The sequence below is a fragment of the Larus michahellis genome, chromosome 18 (genome assembly GCF_964199755.1).
Source record: "Larus michahellis chromosome 18, bLarMic1.1, whole genome shotgun sequence".
Taxonomy (NCBI): Eukaryota; Metazoa; Chordata; class Aves; order Charadriiformes; family Laridae; genus Larus; species Larus michahellis.
Genome location: NC_133913.1, coordinates 5,211,904 through 5,231,961, shown reverse-complemented (window position 1 = coordinate 5,231,961; position 20,058 = coordinate 5,211,904). Strand labels below are relative to the sequence as shown.

Genomic DNA, 20,058 nt, shown 5'->3' with positions numbered 1-20,058 from the left:
GCCTGCAGCCCAACCTGGGGCATCTCCCCTTCCATCTTCAGATGCTGCTGACTAGAGCCGATGGCGCCGTGATGCCCCAGAAGCAGCTCTTGCTCATCGTTCACCAGCAAGGAAAAGATAAGAGTCAGACTTTCCTGACAGACAGATCGGGGAGAGTCTTCTTCGAGCTGGAGACCTCTGGTTGGAGCGGCATGGTCACCCTGCATGTAAGTGACCCATCTCCCACCGCTCAGGGTGCTTTCTGCAGTAGTACAGGGCTGGGCAACTCTCCAAGCCAACATCAGTGATGCCTGGCACTGGGACCAGCACCTCGTGGGCTGCTGGATGGCTTCACCACCCTGATTTCTACCTCCATCGCTCAGGCTCAAGTCAACGAGACAGCTCACAGCCAGAACGATGGCACCTACCAAGATGCCTACGCATACCTCAGCCCCTTCTTTTCAGCGAGCAGGAGCTTCCTGCAGATCCGCCGGCTGGAGAGCGAGCTGCCCTGCGGCCAGCCCCAGCAGCTCTGGGTGGACTACATCTTCATCAAGAAGGCCTTGGGGACTGAGCCAGAGAACCTGGATGTGGTCTTCCTGGTGAGCCCTGGCCCAGGGATGGGGGGCAGCAGGCATTAGGGAGGTTGTGTGTTAAGGTCCACATCTACACACACGTTCATGGTCGTGTCCCTGAGGACAAGACAATAAACAATCTGTCCTGGCTAGACTGAGGGACCTACGCTTGTTAGTAGAGGTGTCTGCTGGCACTGTTGGATCTGCATTCCAACAGGAGATGTTGGGGGAACTGGAGATTGGGCAAGGTCAAAAACCATCCCAACACTCTCACCCCTTGGTCCATTCTCCATCAAGGCATTTCAGTTCCACACTCAGCATCGGTTTCATTGTTCCCGTCTCCTCCTCTGTAGGTCCTGGCCAAGGGGACCATTGTCACCGTCCTCAGGAAGGAGCTGCCTGCAGGGGCTGGTACGTCCCGAGGCATGGACGGGCTGTGCAGGGCTCTGCTCTCCATGCCTGGTCCTCACCTCCCCTCCTTTCCCACCACCCAGGGCTGAGAGGCTCCTTCTCCCTGGAGCTGCCCATCGGCCTCGAACTGGCACCCAAGGCCAAGGTGCTGGGCTACGCGGTGCTGCCCAATGGTGAGATGGTGGCTCACAGCATCGAGCTCAACGTGGCCAAGTGCTTCCCCAACAAGGTGAGGAAAGGCTGCTAGGGATGGAGGAATCACTCCACGGCTTGCCCATAGCTGCATGCCCTGATGTCCATTTGCTCCAGTTGCATCACAGCATCACAGTCTCTTTAACCTGATCCCCAAACCCTCAAGCCTGATTTTTATCCTTGTCTAGAAGAGACCTCCATGTCCATGGCTTGGTCCTGCTCCTCCATCGGAGGTGGCTCCCCCTCCTGCCCTTGCCCCCTGATGTCCCTGTCCCTCCCCAGGTGAAGATGGCTTTTTCGGAGGACAGGGCTCTGCCCGGCTCAGCTCTGCGGCTGGAGCTGGTGGCTGCCCCGGGGTCCCTGTGTGCCGTCCGTGCCGTGGACCGCAGTGTGCTGCTCTTGAAACCCGAGGCTGAGCTCAACACAGAGGTGGTAAGTGGTGGCACTGCCCAGGGCTTCTTCTGCAGCCCCAGGGACCAGCTGGGGATGTGGGACAGGAGGGGGGAAGAGATGACATTGGCTTGGACCTCCCCTACGGGGAGTCCTGGTGGCTCCAGGGCAGTCCTACTCCTGGGCAGGGGGTAGGTGCCCGCCTGGTTTTGTTCCTAGCACACATGTTTATTCCTAGGTCTACAAAGTACTCCCCGAATTCAACTACCCTGGAAGCATTAAAGACCCACCACCCTGTTCAACCTTTTTCTGGAACCATCCCAACTTTCTCATTCCCTTCAGCCCATTTGTACCGAGAACGCGACAATTCCTTCACCACGCAAGGAGGCGTCCCTTACCTCCCCCTTCTTGGAGGAATTCCCAGATGGACACCTACAAGTTATTTCAGGTAAAAGCCCTGCCTGCCTGTGCCTCCTGGCTCCTCTTCATCCAGGAGCTGGCTGTGGTTTGCCCGGGGTGCTGGGAGAGCACAGCAACATCCCATGAAAGCCACGCTCGTGGCAAAGGTCTTTCCCCCGGACCCCAGGCTCCGGTCCTTCTCCACTTGGCTTCTTCTGCAGCCCTGTGACTATTTACTTCTGGGATGGGGATACTCCTCCTGCTGCGTTTCGGACATGGACAACCTCTTTTCTTTTTCACAGAACGCAGCACTGAAACTTTTCACCAATGCCAACACCAGTGATGTTTGCAAAAAGACGTTCGGCATGCCTGGGATAGTGGGTCTCCAAGGTCCCAGAGGTCAGCACAGCCCTCAGCTTGCTTGCTCCACTGAGCCCTCTCAGGAGAAAAGACCAAAGAGCTGGTGCCCAGTCCTGGCTCCCGTGTCCTCAGGGGGACTCGGAGCCATCCTGAAAATACACTCGGCATCAAAGGGTTTGAAGAGTATTCAAAGGGATTTTGGCACCCTTCAGGCTGCCTGCTGGTGAGGTTCAGCTGAGATGCAGAGACCTGTGGATCCTAATTTCTGCTCTGCCTTTTCCAGTTGCCCTTCATTCCCAAGACCACCATTTACGGATAGAAACTCATGCCAGAGAAGTAACGGGCCATAGTGGTATCCCAGTCCCTGTCCAGGAAGAGCAACCGGCACCCCGGACATACTTCCCAGAGACGTGGCTGTGGGACCTGGTCCCTGTGGGGTGAGTGAGAACGGTTCCCATAGGGCTGGTCCTCTCCCCACCTCCCCTCCTGCATGGAGGGAGGTTGGGGACCTCAGGACGGCTCCTTCTCCAACATGGAGAGAGCCAGCCCAGCCGGGGATGACGCCAGCTGCGGGTGAAGGTGGTGGGTTGGCCTCATGGTGTTCTCCATCCCGCAGGGAGGGAGGCTCCGCAGAGATGGCAGTGACGGTGCCTGATGCCATTACCAAGTGGGAAGCCAGGATGTTCTGCATGTCCCCGTTGGGCTTGGGGATGGCCCCTGCCACCACCCTCACGGCCTTCAAACCCTTCTTCGTGGAGCTGGCACTGCCCTACGCCGTGGTCCGCCACGAAGTCTTCACCCTCGTGGCCACCGTCTTCAACTACCTGCGGCAGTGCCTGCGGGTGAGTGGGGCTGGGGAGGGGGCCCTGGGGCTGGGGTCCGGCGGGGGCTGATGGAGCTGTGGCCGTGGTCCGGCAGGTTCAGGTGACGCTGGCGGAGTCAGCAGAGCTGGAGGTGTCGGCGAGTGCGGACGAGGTGTACAGCGGTTGCATCTGTGCAGATGAAGCGAGGACCTTCCGATGGGGCGTGCGAGCCACCAACCTGGGTATGGAGCACCAAGGCCATGGCGGGCCTCCCTGTCCTGCAGCTTGGGGACCTTCTCGGAGGACGGGGTGGGTGGAGAGGACAGGAGCAAAGGCAATGCCACCTGGGAAGCTCCCCTCCGCTCCACTTTCACCCTCCCCCTTGCCTCCCAGCACTGCTCCTCAACCTGGTGGCCCCCTTCCCAATCCAGCCAGCCCCACACAAAGCGCCAGGGCTGATGCAAGCCCGTGGGGCTGCAATGTGGGCTGGGGGGTTTCCATGGGGACTGAGTACCTCGCTTGCATCCGCAGGGCAGGTGAACATCACTGTCAGCACCGAGGCCCTGAGCTCCAAGGAGCTCTGTGGCAACGAGATGCCCGCGGTGCCAGCCCAGGGGCGTGTGGACACTGTGATAAAGCCCTTGCTGGTGCAGGTCAGACGGGTTGAGGAGGAGGAAAATGGGATGGATTTGGGGACAGGGTCCGAGCAGCCCTTGGGGTGCAGAGGGAGGGCCGGGAGTGGGACAGCACCCGGCCCCCAGCCCAGGCTGCAGACATGACCCTGGGGGACAGAAGGACGCGGCTGTTCCCTTCTCCTGACCGACTCTGGTACTGCTTCCCCACAGCCCGGGGGGATCCTGGTGGAGAAGGCGCACAACTCCCTGCTCTGCCAGGAAGGTAGGACCAGCCGGGGGTGTCACGGCAGTGCCGTGGGGATGTGGGGCAGGGACGCTTGGATGCTGGTCACAGGAGCCACCAGACCAGAGGAGCCAAGGACCCAGGGTCCCTAGGAGCTCCTGGCTGAGATGCCCCAACCCAACCCTGAGCCCACACAGGGTCAGAGCAGGAAGGGGGTGGGCAGGGGTGCCACGGGGCCAGGCCAGGACAAGCTGGGCATTCCCACTGTTGTTGCCCTCCATCCCTGCAGCCGATGAAGAAATCTCCCTGGAGATTCCTGCAAACATCTTGGAGGGCTCCCAGCGAGCCCACGTCACCGTGATGGGTAAGGGACAGGTGGGGAACGAGGCACTACGTGGGGCAGGGAGGGTGCAGAGCTCCGTGGCCCAAGCTCAGCAGGAGGTGGGACCACCTGGGGCTGAGATGGGAGGGGATACGGGGGACACAGCCAATGACGGCGCTCCTCGTATCCCCCTGGGACAGGTGACATCTTGGGCAACGCTCTGCAGAACCTGGACAGCCTCCTGGCCATGCCCTACGGCTGCGGGGAGCAGAACATGGTCCGCTTCGCCCCCAACATCTACATCCAGCAGTACCTGGAGAAGAGCGGGCAGCTGCGCCCCGACATCCGCGCCAAGGCGCAGGGCTTCCTGCAGAGCGGTGAGCGTCCCCGGTCCCCTCTCTCGTCCTCACACCCTGCCTTGCTGCCCAGGGACACCACCGCCCCATCTCCCCCCTCTCCATTCTCTACTGGCATCCCGGGGTGGGTCGGGGCTGCATCCTGCCTCTACGATCCCCCGGGGATGTAAAGACCTTCACGTGAAGACTCATCCCCATCCCCTCCCCACAGGGTACCAGCGAGAGCTGCTCTACAAACATGACGACGGCTCTTACAGCGCTTTCGGGAAGAGTGATTCCAGCGGCAATACCTGGTGAGGGACCAGATGGGGCTCAGGCAGGTTGTGCAGCAGCATTCCTCCAGGGAACAGACATCCCAGGGCTCCTCCTGCCACCAAGCATGCCCCAGTCCCGGTTTCCCATCCCTCCAACATCCCTCTGGCTCGCAGGCTGACGGCGTTTGTCCTCAAGTCCTTTGGGCAAGCCCGAGCCTACGTGGCCATTGAGGAGCGGCACATCACGGACGCGCTGCGCTGGCTGCAGAAGCAGCAGCAGAAGACGGGCTGTTTCCGCAGCGTGGGGAAGCTCTTCAACAACGCCCTGCAGGTGGGTTGGTGGGCTCAGGTGGGACACGGCGACATGCGGCCAGAGCCAGGCTGGCCCCAGCGTGTCCCCAGCCTGCGCTCTAGGCAGCGGGGGAGTCCCCATGCCGGTGGCACGGCATGGCCGGACTCGTCTCCCGCTGTCGCCTTTGCAGGGTGGCATCTCAGATGAGCTCTCACTCTCGGCTTATGTCACGGCTGCGATGCTGGAGCTGGGGCTGTCCCCAACGGTGAGGATGACCCCATCTTCCCCGAAGAGGCTGGTGGAGGGAGTCCAGTTGTTCCAGGCCACCTCCCAGCCCAACCTGGGTGCAACTGGTCACACTGGGCAAGAACTGGAGTCGGTGAGCGATGCCCACGGCTGTGGGCTCGTTCCTGACTCTGCTCCCGTGCCAGGACCCGATGGTGAGCTCAGCCCTGCGGTGCCTGGAGGTTTCGGCCGCGGATGACCCCTACACGCAGGCGCTCCTCGCCTACGTTTTCGGGCTGGCGGGGCGCGGGGAGCAGCAGCAAGCCCAGCTGCAGAGCCTGGCCCAGCACAGCGTCAGCGCAGGTACCACCCGGCGTGGGCAGGGGCACCTCCGGGCAGCGCCACCCTCTGCCTGGGTCGCCCCATGCCACCCCCAGTCCCCCCCGGAGCAGGGGGCTGAGCTCCCATCCCCTTCTCTCCCAGAGGGGCAGCTCTCCTGGCGGAGGAAGGGGAAGGCTCTCCCCTCCTCGCAGCCCTCCTGGGCCGCCGCCGCGCCGGCGGAGGTGGAGATGACCGCCTACGTCCTGCTGGCCTACCTCTCCCAGCCCCAAGTGTCCTCTGACAACCTGGGGACAGCATCCCAAATCGTCCGCTGGCTCAGCAGGCAGCAAAACCCCTACGGGGGCTTCGCCTCCACGCAGGTACCGGCACCGGGGGGCGTGGGTTCCTCCAAGCATCCCCCCTCTACAGCCCCCGTAATTAGGGGTGACACCGGCTCGGTGCTTTCTCCATGCCCAGGACACCGTGGTGGCCCTGCAAGCCCTGGCCAAGTATGCCGCCCTGACGTACAGCAGCAACGGGGACTTCACAGTGACGGTGACGTCCCCGGCGGGCACCGCGCAGGACTTTGTGCTGCTCAACAGCACCCGGCTGGTGCTGCAGCGGGCGGCCCTGCAAGAGCTGCCGGGGACGTACCGGGTGCAAGCCCGCGGGCAGGGCTGCGCCCTGGTGCAGGTGGGTCCATCCTGGGGTCTCTATCCCCGTGCGGTGCCCGCTCGGTGGCTCTAACCCCCCGCCCCGTGTCACCCCAGGCGACCCTGCGCTATAACGTGCCACCCCCTCCGAGCACGGGGACGTTCGACCTCCACGTGGAGACGGAGCCCAGGGAGTGCAGGGGCGACGCTAGCACCCGTTTCCGCCTCCTCCTCCGGGCACGGTAGGGGTCGGGGCTGCCCCCCAGGTTTGGAGGGTCCGGGAGCAGCCGAGGAGGGAGGGCAGACCCCAACCCCACCTTGCAGGTACACAGGGGAACGTCCCACCACCAACATGGTTGTAATCGAGGCCAAGCTGCCATCTGGCTACATCCCGGAGAAGAGCTCTGTGGTGGAGGTGAGAAGCCCCCGCTGCCCCCGGGACCCCCCCTGCCCCACCGGGCCACCCAGCCCGGGGGTGCTGGCTCCGGTTGGGGCACCCACCGAGCAGCTGGTGCCCAACCTGAGCCGTGTCCCTCCAGCTGAAGAGGCAGGAGCTGGTGAAGAAGGTGGAGGTACAGCCCGACCAGGTGACGATTTACCTGGACCAGGTGAGATGTGGCACGGGGACAGCAGAGCCCTCTGTGCCAGGGCGTGGGGATGCTTCCCCATGGCCGACGGTCGCGCCTCACCCTTGAGCTGTCTCCGCAGCTGACCAAGGAGGAGAAGACCTTCGCCTTCACCGCCACGCAGGACTTCCCGGTGAGGAACCTCCAGCCGGCCGCCGTGACGCTGTACGACTACTACGAGACAGGTGAGCCCCACCCGGGACGTGGCCATGGGGGTGCCTGGCCCCACTGCCACCCCTTGTGACCCTGGTGGTTCATACGTAGGTCTGGCTGAGCTGTCAGTTCGCGTTGATGAGCGTTGGCTCGTTAGCGGGAGCAGCTCACCCTGAGCCCGTCGGTCACCGTCCTTGCCGTTGCAGGTGACCGCACGGATGCTGCCTACAGTGCGCCCTGCAGCTCAGGTAGGGACAGAGGAGTCACCCTGCCATCGGGACCCTCATGGGGACCCACCGACCCTGAAGGGCCCACCTGGGCTGTGCTGAGCCCATGGACCCAGGGGACGGAGGGCAGCGAGTGGGGAGGGAAGAACCCTGGAGTGACTGATGGGGACTTGCTGGCCAGAGCGTGGGGGGCTAGAGGTCAGGGAGGAGCCGGGTGTCCGGGTTGTGGGGTGCAGAGAGGAGCTGTGTTTCTTCAAGGAGGCTCAGACCCCCATGACACCTGGCCTGCCTCCTGTGCCCCCTGCAGAGCTTCCCTCTGCGCCTTTGGGGTCACAGAGGGGGTGAGACACCGAGCTCCCAGGGCTGGAGCTCAGCTGGAGGGACAGGGACAGCCATGGGTGGCTGGTGGGGGGGCACAGCGGGGCTCCCCTCTCACAGCACGCCCACATTTCACTTTGAAGAGGCCGACGGTGAGCAGCAGGAAAACTTCTAGCACGGGCTGAAGCCTGGCAGCCGGCCCCCTCCGCCTGCCCCGACTCCCTCAGCCACCGAGGACTGGGACAGCCCACGGTCTCTGTTCCCACCCTGGCCACGGCCCCGACCCTCCCCGGGGGACAGAAGGTGGCCCCGAGGTGCTTGCAGCAGGGCACGGCTCGCTCTGGACTCAGCCACTTCTCCCCAGAGCGTAGCTCCCACCCCACCAGGACCCAACAGAGCCCCAGCCGCAGATATTTGACTTTGGTTGACCAGCCAAGCGGTGGCTTTACAGGGACACCCCTGTGCACGGCCCCCGTGCCATCCCGAGGAGCTCTGGGGCACCAGGTCTGGCCTCTCCCCTCCCCACAGCACTTGAACGGGACCAAGTCCTCCTCCCTCCTCCCAGACCAACTGTCCCTTCCCCAGCAGGTCCCCACCACCGCTCGCCCCGGCGTGCTCTCCCTGCGAAACACGGTGCTACCCCAGCCCCCTCCCTGACACTAACAGAGTGCCCCCGTCACCAAAAGGGACCTGGGGACACCTCCCCGGTCCCACCAAAACAGATTCAAGCACGTGTTGGAGAAGCCATAGTCGTCCCCCCCCGCCAAGTCTAAATAAAGACATTTGCTCACGGAGGGGTTTTCTCTTGGTCTTTCTTTTGCTGGCCGGGTCCCACCCCAGTAGGGGGTTGCGCTGGCGGGGATGGGGTGGCTGCTGGGGACTTTGCTGGTCGGGGCAGGGGGGGTGGACATCAGCCCCGCTGCTGCAGGGCAGGCCAGCTGCTCCTCGGCTCCTTTGCCAGAGATAAAACGAGGTGGGCCGAGGTGGGTGGGCTCCCCAACAGCATTGGCAGAGGTGCACGGACCCCACCAACCCTGCGCTCCTCTTTCTATATCGCCCGAAGGGACGTGGCAGCTCCCAGCACAGGCCCCTCATCTCCTGACGATGCAGGACACGTCCCGGTGCAGCCTCAGACCTGGCTTTAATTCTGCTGTAACCGAGGAGCCGCTTTGCGCGGACCCCCGCCCCCCGCCTGCCTCAGGGCTCAGCATCCACCGTCCTGTGAGCTCGGTGGCAAATACGGCCCAGGGAGCTGTCACCGTGAGCCACAACCCCTCTGGGGACAGCGAGGGCTGGCGTGGATCCAGGGCAAGAGTCTTCCAGCAGAGCCGGCAACGGTGAGAGACCTGGAGATGGGGCCATCCAGCCAGCACGGGAAGGGGGTCGATGCTACAGTGCTGAGGTCAAATAAACCTTCCCTGCCCCACCGGAGGACAGCAGGCAATGTCACATCAAGGCACTGACTAACAGGAACGTGTGGAGCCCTGTCCCCGTGACGGGGGAGAGGCAGGATGAGACATCTGCTCCCGAGGCCGCGGTGGGAGGACAGGAGCCAGCGCTGCCCCGTGCGCCGAGCCAAGTCCCTGGCCGAGGACGGAGCCAGTCCCACATCACTTATGGCGTTTTTTCTTCTGTTCTTTGCGCTTCTGAGCCCTCACGTCTTTCTTCAGGCGGCTGTCGACGACCTTGAACTGGCCCTTGACGCCAGGAGGACGACGCACCCGGGGTCCTACGCCTTTCTTAGCCACCAAGTAGGTGACCTGCCGCTTCTCCTTGGCCAGCCCAGCCTTCTTGTAGATGCTGCAGGAGAATGGCAAAAGGTGAGACCGAGACCCCAGCACCGTGGCCCGGCTCCAGCAGTTTGGCTTTAGGATGTATCCAAAGACCAATACTGGGTGACACCACTCTACTGGGTGACACCACTCCTCTGGGCCTCCGTGCCCCAAGACGGGGCTCCCTTGCTTGCTCTGCCACCCCTCAGCCTGCACCCGGATCCAGCCCGGCCTTTGCCAGCCCTGCTGGGTTACACACAGCAGCTGTCCCCACGCTGTGGCTGCAGGGACAAGGCATCGCGAACCAGCCCAGCATGACACGAAGGATCCGGATCTCAGCTCCGCCACTCACCGCCGCAGCTGGGCCACTTTCTCCCTCTCCGAAATATCCACCGTGCTCACCACGGCCTCTGCTTTCTTCTTCATCTGCTCCATCTTCTTCAGCATCTGCGGGGACAGCGAGGGTGAGGGACAAGGGGGATTGGAGGAGGGACGGAGCACCTGGGAGGGGGAACAGAGCACCCATGCAGGACCACAGCCCCACTCACCCGCCTCTTCTTGCGGGCCTTGGCCTCCGCCACCTTCTTGATGGGGCGGGCGTTGATTTCACGCCAGCGCTGCCGATACGCCTCAACCGTCTGCCGGTCCACAGGTATCTGCTTGCGCCGGTGCTGCTTCTCCTCCTCTGTGAACCACTCCGGCAGCTCTCCCTCGTCCTCGTTGAAGGAATACCTGGGGAGGGGGACACGGTCGTGAGGGGGACATGGAGTCCCCACACCAATACATCTGCCACCCCCATGGCCTGTCTCCTGTTGCGAGACCGAGCGCTGCTGCCCCTCCAGCAACCGCAGCTGCACATACCTGTTGAAGGAGTCATCAATGAGGTCCCGTCTTGCCTTTTTGGAGGTGGCAATGACAGAGCTGAGCGCCAGGCCCTCTGCGTCCAGGACACGGGCTTTTTTCACTGCAGCATATGGACAGATTAAAGCTTGGCTTATCTGCAAGCAGCCGGAGACCCAGGGAGCAGCACGGAGCCCTGCCAGCCCACGTCTGACCCTGCCTCCTCACCCTAAAGAGGAACTCGCATGGTATCACCGGGCACACATGGGTGCAAACAGCACCCCCCACTCACCTGGGTTCTCAATGGGCACCACCTCGAAGCCACACGGCTCGACACGGTCCCGCTTCCTCCCCACTGGTGTCAGTGGCCTGCGGAGAGATTGATCAGGGCCGGGGTCCTCACCTCCCCGCTCTCCAGGACTGTGGAGAACATCCAGGCTGCCTCCCCTCTCATCCCTCACCTCTCCTCGTCACTGCTGCTGTCATCGTCGCTGCTCTGCTCATCCTGTGCTTTACCAGTGTCGGGTCCTGCGTCTGTGGCAGGTGGGGGCTCAGCTGGAGCTTCCTCCGGGGGTACCTCCTTCTTCTGCCCTTTCCTTGTTGCTTTGTCTGGGGAACAGGAACCACTGGGTGAGAAAGGGTCGAGGCAGACCCCACTGCAGAGCGTTACTCTAGAGATCCAGCTCGTTAACACTACACTCACACCAGCTCATTAAATGATACAGGCTGGAAGCAGCCCCTGGAGATTTCCAGTCCTGCTCAGAGCAGCACCCCCATCGTGGTTTGATCCAGCACCCCAGTCTGGGCCATGGGGCTGTCCCTCTGTGCCCCCCGCAGCGATGCAGCCCCCCACTAACCTCTCTGAGACTCGCGCTGTTTCTCAGCCAACATCTGCGACTGCCCCAGCTCCAGGTCCTCGTCCGCATCGTCCTCGATGCCAGCGAAGGCATCCTGGGGACAGGGAGCAGCAGGTCAGGGGACACAGGGCAGACCTGAGCAGCTGCTGGGGCCAAGGCCGCCCTGTCATTTCTGGCCCTGTGGGACTCACCTTCCCAAACCACAGGCTGGTCTGCCGTTCCTCCAGCACCGACTTCTCCTCCAGGGGTACCAGCAGGGGATTCTCCACTTCCTCCCCTTCCTCCTCCTCTTCCTTCTGCTTAAACTTCGCCCTGTGACAAACAGCAGCAGGATCAGCGTCCCCCAACCAGGACGGGGTGTGCCCACTGCGGGACTCCGGAGCTGCTCCAAAGGAAGCCCCTACCTCAGGGAGATCTCTCCCGGCTCTCACCTCTTTGCACCTTTCTCTCGCTTTTCCCGCTCCAGCCGGCGCTGACGGGCTTCTATCTCAAGCAGTTCCTCTGGGTCCAGATCGCTAGCCAGGGACACATCATCCTCTTCCTCATTATCCGAGATATAAATGTCATCGTCTCCAGGTCCTATCTCCAGAAGGGCATCTGCGGATGCCATGTCTCCCCGGGTCACCTCGTTTAGCAGCTGCAACGCAAGTGAGACGAGTCACTAGCTACGGCCCATCAGCCATGGGCCCACCACTGTCCCAGTCGTGATGGCTCTGGGAGCCTGGCCTCCCCCTGCCCCACACACCGGGGTCCTGTGGATAGTTCGGAGGGAGAACATGCTGGTGTCACCATCATCAGCGATGGAGACACCAGGGAGGTCCATCTTCAGCTCCACGCGCTCACGCTGCTTCCGCTGCTCCTTCAGGATCTTCTTCTTCTTTCTGGAGAAGGAGGCAAAGGGATGAGGCCGCACTGGCTCCCTCCACACACACACACACAGAGCCCAGTGGCTCTTCCACTGCCGCATTGGTGCCAGATCTCCCTCAGCAGCACTATCACCGCCCTATGAGGGGCCACCAACCCTGAGATGAAGCAGGCCCGTGCCAGATTGGAACAGCTGCTTCACCTGCTCAGATGAGCAGACAACCCCAAGGACTCCAGACCCACAACCCTCACCCACTGTCAACAGCAGGACAGGCTCTGACACTACCAGCCTTTGTCCCCATGGCTGGAGCCCGCCTTGTGCTCTGCTGGCCTGGTGCTCCCTCATCTCTCCTCAGGTGAGATCTTTTTACCTCTTCAACTCTGCCAGCTCCTTGGCCTTCATCTCCGCCAACGCCAGCTCTACCTCCTCCTCTTCCTCTTTCACCACCTCATCAGGTGCAGCGCTCAGTGACGCTTTCTTCTCCTCCTTCTCCTCCTCTTTGCCTTCCTCCTCTTCACCGGAGCTCAGGCTGCCAAAAGGAAGGAGCTCAGACCATCTCTCCCAGTGGCAGGCCCATCCCACCGCACTGGCGCTCTGGGGCAGCCCTGTTGTTCCTACTTGATATCCAGCTCCTTTGCCTGCTCTTTCAGCTTTTTGGCCAAGAAACGCCGTAACTTCGTCCTCCAGTTCAGCAGGGCTCTGTGCGGGAAGGCAGACTGTTAGACGCATCCATCAGGCCCAGCATAACGCCCTGTCCCAGTCCCACCCAGTACCTGAGCTCTTTGCGTCCCAGCACACGGATGTCTTTGCAGCACTGACGCAGCTCTTCCGTGGTGGAACTGTGATTCTCCAGCTCACCATCCCCCAGTGTGATCTAGATAGAAGAGAGGCAAATTAATTAAGCACGTATACTAAATTTCTTTCTTTGGTAAGGTTAAACCAATCTATAAAATAGGACAATGACCAGGTAAACTCCAGGCAGGCTCCTGCCCTGCCTCACCTCCCACGAGAACAGGATAAGGGCCATCGCTGGGGCACCCAGCTCCCTCTTTTCATGGCTCTGTGCTCCTGGGGACATCTCGGAGGCCACCAAGGACCCCTTCACTCAGGCACTCTCACCTCGTTGGCCTTGGAGAGGAAGTCCACGGGGTTGGGAGCCTTGAGGAAGTCCATCAGGGTGAAGCGGTGGTAGAGAGTTGTGTCGCCATCTGCGTAGCCTTCTGCCTACAGAAGGAAGGAGCTGCGTGAGCTGCAGCAGGGCGCAAAAGCAGCTTCAACCATCCCTAAGGGATGAACGATGTCACATAACTCATGTCCCACTGCAGCCCATAAACACACCCACAAGACTTCGGGATGAGGGCAAGTTACCAGCCCCAACCCGCTCCACAGCGTCTCCCAGTCCCACCTCAGACTCGGAGAGGTGACAGTGACAGAGGTTTGTGTCAGCTCCATGCCCAGCTGAGGCCACTTGATGCAGCCTTTACTGCCCTGTGCCCTAAAGACGCGTCACAAAGACACAAACCTAGTGGCCAACGATTGCAGGGAGGGTTTTACCGATCCATCCCCAGCTTCACAACTTGTATCACTGTTTCCCCATTGCTCCATAGCCTTCTAAGGCTGTAAGCCTCCCCAAAACTAGCTCTTCCACCACTCTGCATCCCCACACCTTTAATTTTCCTGCGCAACTTTGCTTACTATCTCTTTGTCCCCAATCCGCAGCCCCTTTAGTGTGTGTTTGGTCTTGCTGCCCAGTGAAGCAAACTCATACCTTTGGTTTCTTTTTGCTGACCAGCTCACTAACGGACTTAGTCTGAACCTCCACTTCCTTGAAGGCGTATTTTGGGTCAAAGAACTTGTTGTCGATTTTGTCTGGAGCCTGATAACCTGGGATAGAGGAATCAGAGCTATGAGCAGGTTTTTTCCAGACCCATCCCAGCGGCTGCAAGTCCCGCCTGGCTGCTCACCCTGGCACACCACAAAGATCTCAGCAGACTCGTTGCGGGAGGCTTGGGGCTTGGTGGCCTGGACCTTGTTGAAGAACTGCTGGAAGATCCAGAGAAGTGGCTGGTAGTCCCGGGAACGGAAAACCTTGGTGATGAACCAGCCGCCTTTGCAGAGAAATTCGCAGGCCAGTTTCAGGGCCATGAGGGTCAGGTTGGCTGAAGGGAGAGAGAAGTGCAGTCAGCGGTTGTCACCGTCCCCACCGCCCAGTTCCCCGTCCCACAGCATACTGCCACCCTGCCCTGACAGGGTATGAGATGTGCCTGCCCTTGTACCCTCCCAGACTGTGCCAGGCCACAGGCAAGCCCCACCTTGGGAATAGGCATCATGCACCCAGCTGGCTCCCACGTTGGGTGCTCCATCGTTCAGCACCACGTCCACCTTCCATGTCTGCAGCTCCTTCCGCAGGGCCTGAGGGATGGACGCAGACGTTAGTCCTACTAACCCCGCTGCAAGAATCAACAGGCAGCTTAGCTCAGTCCCCTGCCACGGTCCTACCAGACCGGTGTACGACGCTCAGAGCAGGGGAGACAGGTTTGTACCTGGCGGCACTTCTCAGTGGTGATGTCTTCCTGCAGTGTCACCACGTTGGGAATAGGTTTGATGGGGACCAAGTCCACTCCTGGCACAAAGAGGAGATATAAACACACAACCCTTCAAAAACAGGCACCAGCCCAGCCCATCCGACGTGGCTTCCCCATCCGCCCTCTCCTCCCACAAGGATCCCCAGTCCACGATCCCCTTTCTTTGGCCATAACCAGGGACCGTGGTGGAGGTCCCTGTCCCCAGCCTGCTCCTGTCCCACCACTCACCAATGATCAAGCTGGAAACCGGCATGAATTTGGAAGCCACCTGCAGCCTAGAAAGAACAGAGAGGAATAAAGCTACGGCAGGATCCCGGCAGAGCCCCCAGCCTTGGACTGTGCTGACAGGGGGCTGGGATCAGGTTTGGCATCGAGGACAGAGGCTGAGATAAGTCACCACAAGACAGAACACAAAAACCACTTCACAACGATGTCCCAGGACAGCTGGTGGCACCAGGCTGCGACTTGGGTCCCTGACACCACTCACCACCCGCCGGGGGCTGCACACAGGTCCAGCAGCGCCCGGGCCTTCTGCAGGAACTGGAACTTCCTATTGAGCTGGAGAAGCTTGAAGGAGGAGCGGGAACGAAAGCCTGCGGAGGGAGAGCTGAGGGTTATGGATCTCCGGGGTCAGGGGTTCGTGGGGCTGCAGCCCCCCCTGTCCCGCAGCGAGCGGACAGGCCCCTCACCCGTCTCCTTGGCCAAGTGGTAGAACTTGTCCCTCCGGCTCTTGCCCAATTTGCTTTTCTTGCCCATGGTGGCGGCGGTCGGGCCCCTCCGCGGGGTCGGGCCCTGCTGTCAGCCGCCGGCACGGCCCTGAGGGGGGAAAACAGTCGGCGTGAGCTCGGGGGGGAGGGGAGAGGAGGGACGGGCCCGGTGTCCCCCCACAACCCGCACAGGCAAACCCCAGCGTCCCCTCAGGGCTCCCCTGCTGCCCCGGCCGACCCCGCCCCCCCCCGCCCCGGGGTCCCCTCAGCCCTGACACCCCAGTTCCCCCCGCCCAGGCCGGGGCCGCCTCCGCTGCCGCCTCCGCCACACGCACAGACACGACGGCGATACCGACCCGCTCCCGACACCGCCGCGTGCCCGGCGCCGCCTTCCCGGCGTGCCTTGCGCGAGAAACCAGACTTCCGCTTCCGCTCGCCTGGGCGCCATCTTGGGAGTGGCGCGTCCCCGCCGCCGCAGCCAGGTGGGACCGGGGTGATGCAGCGGCGGGAGAAGGGGGAACGGTACCGAACCCTCCCCGGAGGCGCGTCTTCGGCCTGCTCTTGCGCTTGTGAGGCTCCGTAATGCGGAGAAATCAGCTCTGACCGTACCAAGATGGCAGCACGGCCCCGACCCCAGGCAGCCACCCTCGCGCATGCGCTTTTCGCCCCGGCGCTGCGCGGCGCAGGGTGTTCGGGTCTGTTGTCGCGGCGGAGAGAGGAAGTGACGCCATCACGCCCGGCGCGCGGGGGGGGGGGGGCGGGCAGCGGAAGGAGGGCGGCGGCCATCTTTAGTGCCGGCAGGAGCGGCGCCGGGGTCCCGATGCCGGCGGAGAAGATGGCGGTGGACGGGCCCGAGCAGGTACGGGCGGGCCGGAGCGGGGTGCAGCCGCCGGCCGCGGGGTGCTCGGTTCGCGCCGTGCTGCCGCGGGGCTCTGCTGGGCCTGGATCTGGTCGCGGCCTGGCGGTCGCCGTGACTCGGCGGGTCTCGCCGAGAGGGCAGGGGCCGACCGGGGTTTGGGGCAAGGCTTGGGGAGTGCGGGACGAGGCTCCGGGAGGGGGTTAGGGGGGAGGTGGGGATGGTGGGACCCGCGGGGGAACCGGCGCTTGGGGGCTGTTGTTGGGCACCGGCCCCAGGGAGGCAGAAGGTGGGTGGGAGCGAAAACGGTGACCCAGGGCCTGACGCGGGACATGGGGACTAGAGGGGCAGCACGGAGACTGACTGAGGGTACAGATTGTTTTCGAGGCCTCAGGTAGAATGGGTGGCCCCTGGACGTAAGGCCGGTGCTGCTGAGCTCTGCTCTCTCACAGATGGAGATGGACGATGGGAAAGGAGGCACAGGGCTCCGGCAGTACTACCTGTCCAAGATCGAGGAGCTGCAGGTGAGCCAGTCCTAGCTGCGCGGGAGATGCTCAGCCGGCCTTCCCCAGCACGGCATCGCCACGGTTCCAGCCGGGACTGTGTGGCCGCGTCCCTGCGCTTGCCTTGAGAGTGTCCGCAGCCTTTTCTGTGCTGCAGGTGTCCTTGTTCTGGGGTGCAAGGAGCGAGCAGTGCCCCAGGGTGGGATCTACAAGCAGGACCCAGCCTTTGGGTGGTGGGGGTATATGACATGAGTCTCAATCCTATGAGCTGACAGCACTGCCGCGTGTGTGCGAGGTGTTGCCCAGCCCTTGGCAGTGCGGTTTGGCTGGCCACGTCCTGCTGGGAAGGGCTGCCCCCCTCCAGGGCCCTGTCCGAAGACAAAGGCCATTGTGCTAGTGCCCACGCTCAGTTGATGTGAGCGCTCCACGGGATGCTGAGGACCCAGCGAAGCTTTTCTCCCAACAGCTCATCGTGAACGAGAAGAGCCAGAATCTGAGGCGCCTGCAAGCGCAGAGAAATGAGTTGAACGCTAAAGGTACGGTTCAGCTCCTCTCATCTTCCTCGCCCAGGGCTGTGGGGCTGGTCTTACCTGCTGGGCTGGTGGCTCCTGGCTCAGTTGCCAACCGCTGTGGCCAGTTCTGCCCATCTGTTGTGGGTCAGGGCACGGGTGCCTGTGGCTGGCGCTGATGTCTCCCTCCCTTCAGTGCGCCTGCTGCGGGAGGAGCTGCAGCTGCTGCAGGAGCAGGGCTCCTACGTGGGAGAAGTGGTGAGAGCCATGGACAAGAAGAAAGTGCTTGTCAAGGTACGAGGCTGAGCTGTTCCGAGGGTGACTGGGGCTGGGGCAGAGCCAGGTGGGGTGGACAGACCCTCCATTTGACCCCACGGGGGTTGGAGCAAGCGTGAGCACAAGCTCTGGGAGGATTTAACAACTAAAAGATGTGAAGTGAGAGCTCTTTCTCCAGAGGAACAGGTCGCAGCAGCTCTCCTGGGCCCCAACCTTCCCCAGGCTGGTGGGAGGCACCTGGCTTTGGGCTTCCTGGGGACAGGGAAGGCCGCAGAGTGTTTGGCAGTAGCTGAGCTCTCTGGCTCCTTCCTCCTGCTCGGAGCAGCCAGTGTGGATATCGCGCGCGTGCGCGTGACAGGTTACTCGTCAGAGAAATAACTCTGACGGTGGCAACTGCTGCTTTGCAGGTGCACCCCGAGGGAAAGTTTGTGGTGGACGTGGACAAGAACATTGACATTAATGACGTGAGTGTCCTGGGGACGTGACTGCTCCCTCCGGGCAGCCTGGTGCTGCCAGTCCCTTTCCCAGCTGCAGGGATGCTGAGCTCTCCTCTGCTCTTGCTGCAGGTGACCCCGAACTGTCGCGTGGCCCTGCGCAACGACAGCTACACGCTGCACAAGATCCTGCCCAACAAAGTGGATCCTCTGGTGTCCCTGATGATGGTGGAGAAGGTTCCGGATTCCACTTACGAGATGATTGGGGGCTTGGACAAGCAGATAAAGGAGATCAAGGAAGTGATCGAGCTGCCGGTCAAGCACCCTGAGCTTTTTGAGGCGCTGGGGATCGCCCAGCCCAAGGCAAGTGCTGCAGCTGTGGGTGTGCGGGTGGGGGTCAGCATTCAGGGGTGCTGTGGTGCCACTGTAATGCTGCTTCCGTCACCCCTGGGAGTGTCCCCGTGTCTCCTGTCGTGGTGCGGCTGCCCATGCAGGCAGGGACAGGAGTGCTGAGGTCTCCCCGTGGCCGTTGCAGGGTGTGCTGCTCTATGGACCCCCCGGCACAGGCAAGACGTTGCTGGCCAGGGCTGTGGCCCACCACACCGACTGCACCTTTATCCGCGTCTCGGGCTCCGAGCTGGTGCAGAAGTTCATCGGCGAAGGTAAAATGGTGTAGGGGGAGGTGGCTGCTTGTGCCAGAGCCCCAGCGAGGGCTTTCGCGGTGCTGGGTGGCCTCAGGAGTGGCCTCTTACGTGGCATCTGGGGCAGACGGCAGTGCTGGGGCTGTGTCGAGCTGTGCGTGGTGCCAGGGCTCAGCCGTCTCTGCTCCCCGCAGGCGCCCGCATGGTGCGGGAGCTGTTTGTGATGGCCCGGGAACATGCTCCCTCCATCATCTTCATGGACGAGATCGACTCCATCGGCTCCTCCCGCCTGGAGGGGGGCTCTGGCGGGGACAGCGAGGTGCAGCGCACGATGCTGGAGCTCCTCAACCAGCTCGATGGCTTTGAGGCCACCAAGAACATCAAGGTAGGAGGGTGCAGTCCCTGTCTGGGGACAGGGCAGTGTCCTGCCAGCCCCGTGGTGGCAGTGGGGTGCCCGGAGTGGTGACAATTGCTCTCCTCATGCAGGTGATCATGGCCACGAACCGGATCGACATTCTGGACTCGGCTCTGCTGCGCCCTGGCCGCATCGACAGGAAGATCGAGTTCCCCCCTCCCAACGAGGAGGTAGGTGGGGTGCCCCATGGCGAGCCCCGTCTCTCCCTTGGTCCCCCGCTGTCCTGCTCCTCTCCCTGGGGGGAGCACGCTGGTCCCAGCCCTCTCTGGGAGCGATTCCTGTGACTCCAGCCCTCTTCTCGCTGCTCTCCTCCAGGCCCGCCTGGACATCCTGAAGATCCACTCCCGGAAAATGAACCTGACGCGGGGCATCAACCTGCGGAAGATCGCGGAGCTGATGCCAGGGGCGTCGGGCGCGGAAGTGAAGGTGAGCTGGGGCCACTGCGGCAGCGCCGGGGTTGGCAGAGGGGGAACAGTGGGTGACATCCCTGTCCCTTGCAGGGGGTGTGCACAGAAGCTGGCATGTACGCGCTGAGGGAGAGGCGGGTGCACGTCACCCAAGAAGACTTCGAAATGGCTGTTGCCAAGGTAAGTGTCGTGGGGGGAGGCGAAGGAGGGGCTGCTGGTGGGCTCCTTGCAGAACAGGGAGCTGTCAGGGGGGGCGTAACCTGTCCTGGGCAGCATCTGCCAGGACCTGGGAGCTGCGAAGCGGGTCGGCTCCAGGGACAACCAACCCTGTTGAAGGCGTTTGTCCCCATGTGAGCGACATGGAAGAGGCTGGGGAGGTGGTGGAGACCTTTCCTAGCCCAATCCTGCTTGGAGATGGAGGCTGCAGGGCTGAAGTTTCAGGCTGTTTTTTGGGGTTATTAGCACCCAAATGGGGGCTGCGGGCTGGGAACCAACTGTCTCCTCCTCCCTGCTCAGGTGATGCAGAAGGACAGCGAGAAGAACATGTCCATCAAGAAGCTGTGGAAGTAACGGTGAGGCTGGGGCTGCTCCTCGGGCTGCGTTGTCTCTAATAAAGTGCTGCTATGGCCATGCCTGTGCGCCCGTGTGGGGAAAGGAAGGGGCTGGGGGGGGGGAGC

At 62.3% G+C, this 20,058-nt stretch overlaps 3 protein-coding genes across 4 annotated transcripts in view; 2 read left to right on the top strand and 1 right to left on the bottom strand.

Moving 5' to 3' along the window:
- LOC141732928 (alpha-2-macroglobulin-like protein 1) overlaps positions 1-8,508 on the top strand; it is a 25,755-nt gene extending 17,247 nt beyond the window's left edge. Inside the window, 26 exon segments of the mRNA XM_074562538.1 lie at positions 42-206; positions 363-581; positions 908-965; positions 1,049-1,194; positions 1,440-1,589; positions 1,786-1,995; positions 2,249-2,345; positions 2,590-2,743; positions 2,923-3,148; positions 3,225-3,351; positions 3,641-3,762; positions 3,955-4,006; positions 4,257-4,331; positions 4,490-4,666; positions 4,857-4,938; positions 5,074-5,230; positions 5,382-5,456; positions 5,623-5,779; positions 5,900-6,117; positions 6,215-6,430; positions 6,508-6,632; positions 6,715-6,805; positions 6,930-6,998; positions 7,099-7,201; positions 7,376-7,417; positions 7,858-8,508. Of these exon segments, the coding sequence (XP_074418639.1) occupies positions 42-206; positions 363-581; positions 908-965; positions 1,049-1,194; positions 1,440-1,589; positions 1,786-1,995; positions 2,249-2,345; positions 2,590-2,743; positions 2,923-3,148; positions 3,225-3,351; positions 3,641-3,762; positions 3,955-4,006; positions 4,257-4,331; positions 4,490-4,666; positions 4,857-4,938; positions 5,074-5,230; positions 5,382-5,456; positions 5,623-5,779; positions 5,900-6,117; positions 6,215-6,430; positions 6,508-6,632; positions 6,715-6,805; positions 6,930-6,998; positions 7,099-7,201; positions 7,376-7,417; positions 7,858-7,889 (3,345 nt within the window). The 3' untranslated portion in view covers positions 7,890-8,508.
- FTSJ3 (FtsJ RNA 2'-O-methyltransferase 3) lies at positions 8,509-15,772 on the bottom strand. 2 transcript variants are annotated; one of them, XM_074562109.1, is made up of 22 exons: positions 15,697-15,772; positions 15,323-15,449; positions 15,121-15,226; positions 14,862-14,908; positions 14,592-14,671; positions 14,361-14,460; positions 14,013-14,207; positions 13,817-13,932; positions 13,168-13,272; positions 12,822-12,922; positions 12,667-12,747; positions 12,419-12,577; positions 11,929-12,064; positions 11,615-11,820; positions 11,375-11,495; positions 11,184-11,277; positions 10,788-10,935; positions 10,619-10,695; positions 10,348-10,450; positions 10,035-10,218; positions 9,839-9,933; positions 8,509-9,514 (listed from the first exon to the last, which is right to left on the bottom strand). In XM_074562109.1, exons 2-22 carry the CDS (start codon positions 15,387-15,389, stop codon positions 9,325-9,327), a joined length of 2,511 nt encoding a protein of 836 aa, XP_074418210.1. In that variant the 5' UTR covers positions 15,390-15,449; positions 15,697-15,772; the 3' UTR covers positions 8,509-9,324. The 2 variants fall into 2 exon arrangements, with proteins under 2 accessions (XP_074418210.1, XP_074418211.1); XM_074562110.1 differs by having other exon boundaries at positions 15,676-15,721.
- Positions 15,772-20,011, top strand: PSMC5 (proteasome 26S subunit, ATPase 5). Its single transcript, XM_074562112.1, has 12 exons — positions 15,772-16,199; positions 16,649-16,720; positions 17,166-17,235; positions 17,405-17,502; positions 17,892-17,948; positions 18,051-18,281; positions 18,454-18,580; positions 18,754-18,944; positions 19,046-19,144; positions 19,290-19,400; positions 19,475-19,561; positions 19,898-20,011. The coding sequence occupies exons 1-12, from the start codon at positions 15,954-15,956 to the stop codon at positions 19,949-19,951; spliced, it is 1,443 nt and encodes a 480-aa protein (XP_074418213.1). The 5' UTR covers positions 15,772-15,953; the 3' UTR covers positions 19,952-20,011.
- The last annotated feature ends 47 nt before the right edge of the window (positions 20,012-20,058 follow it).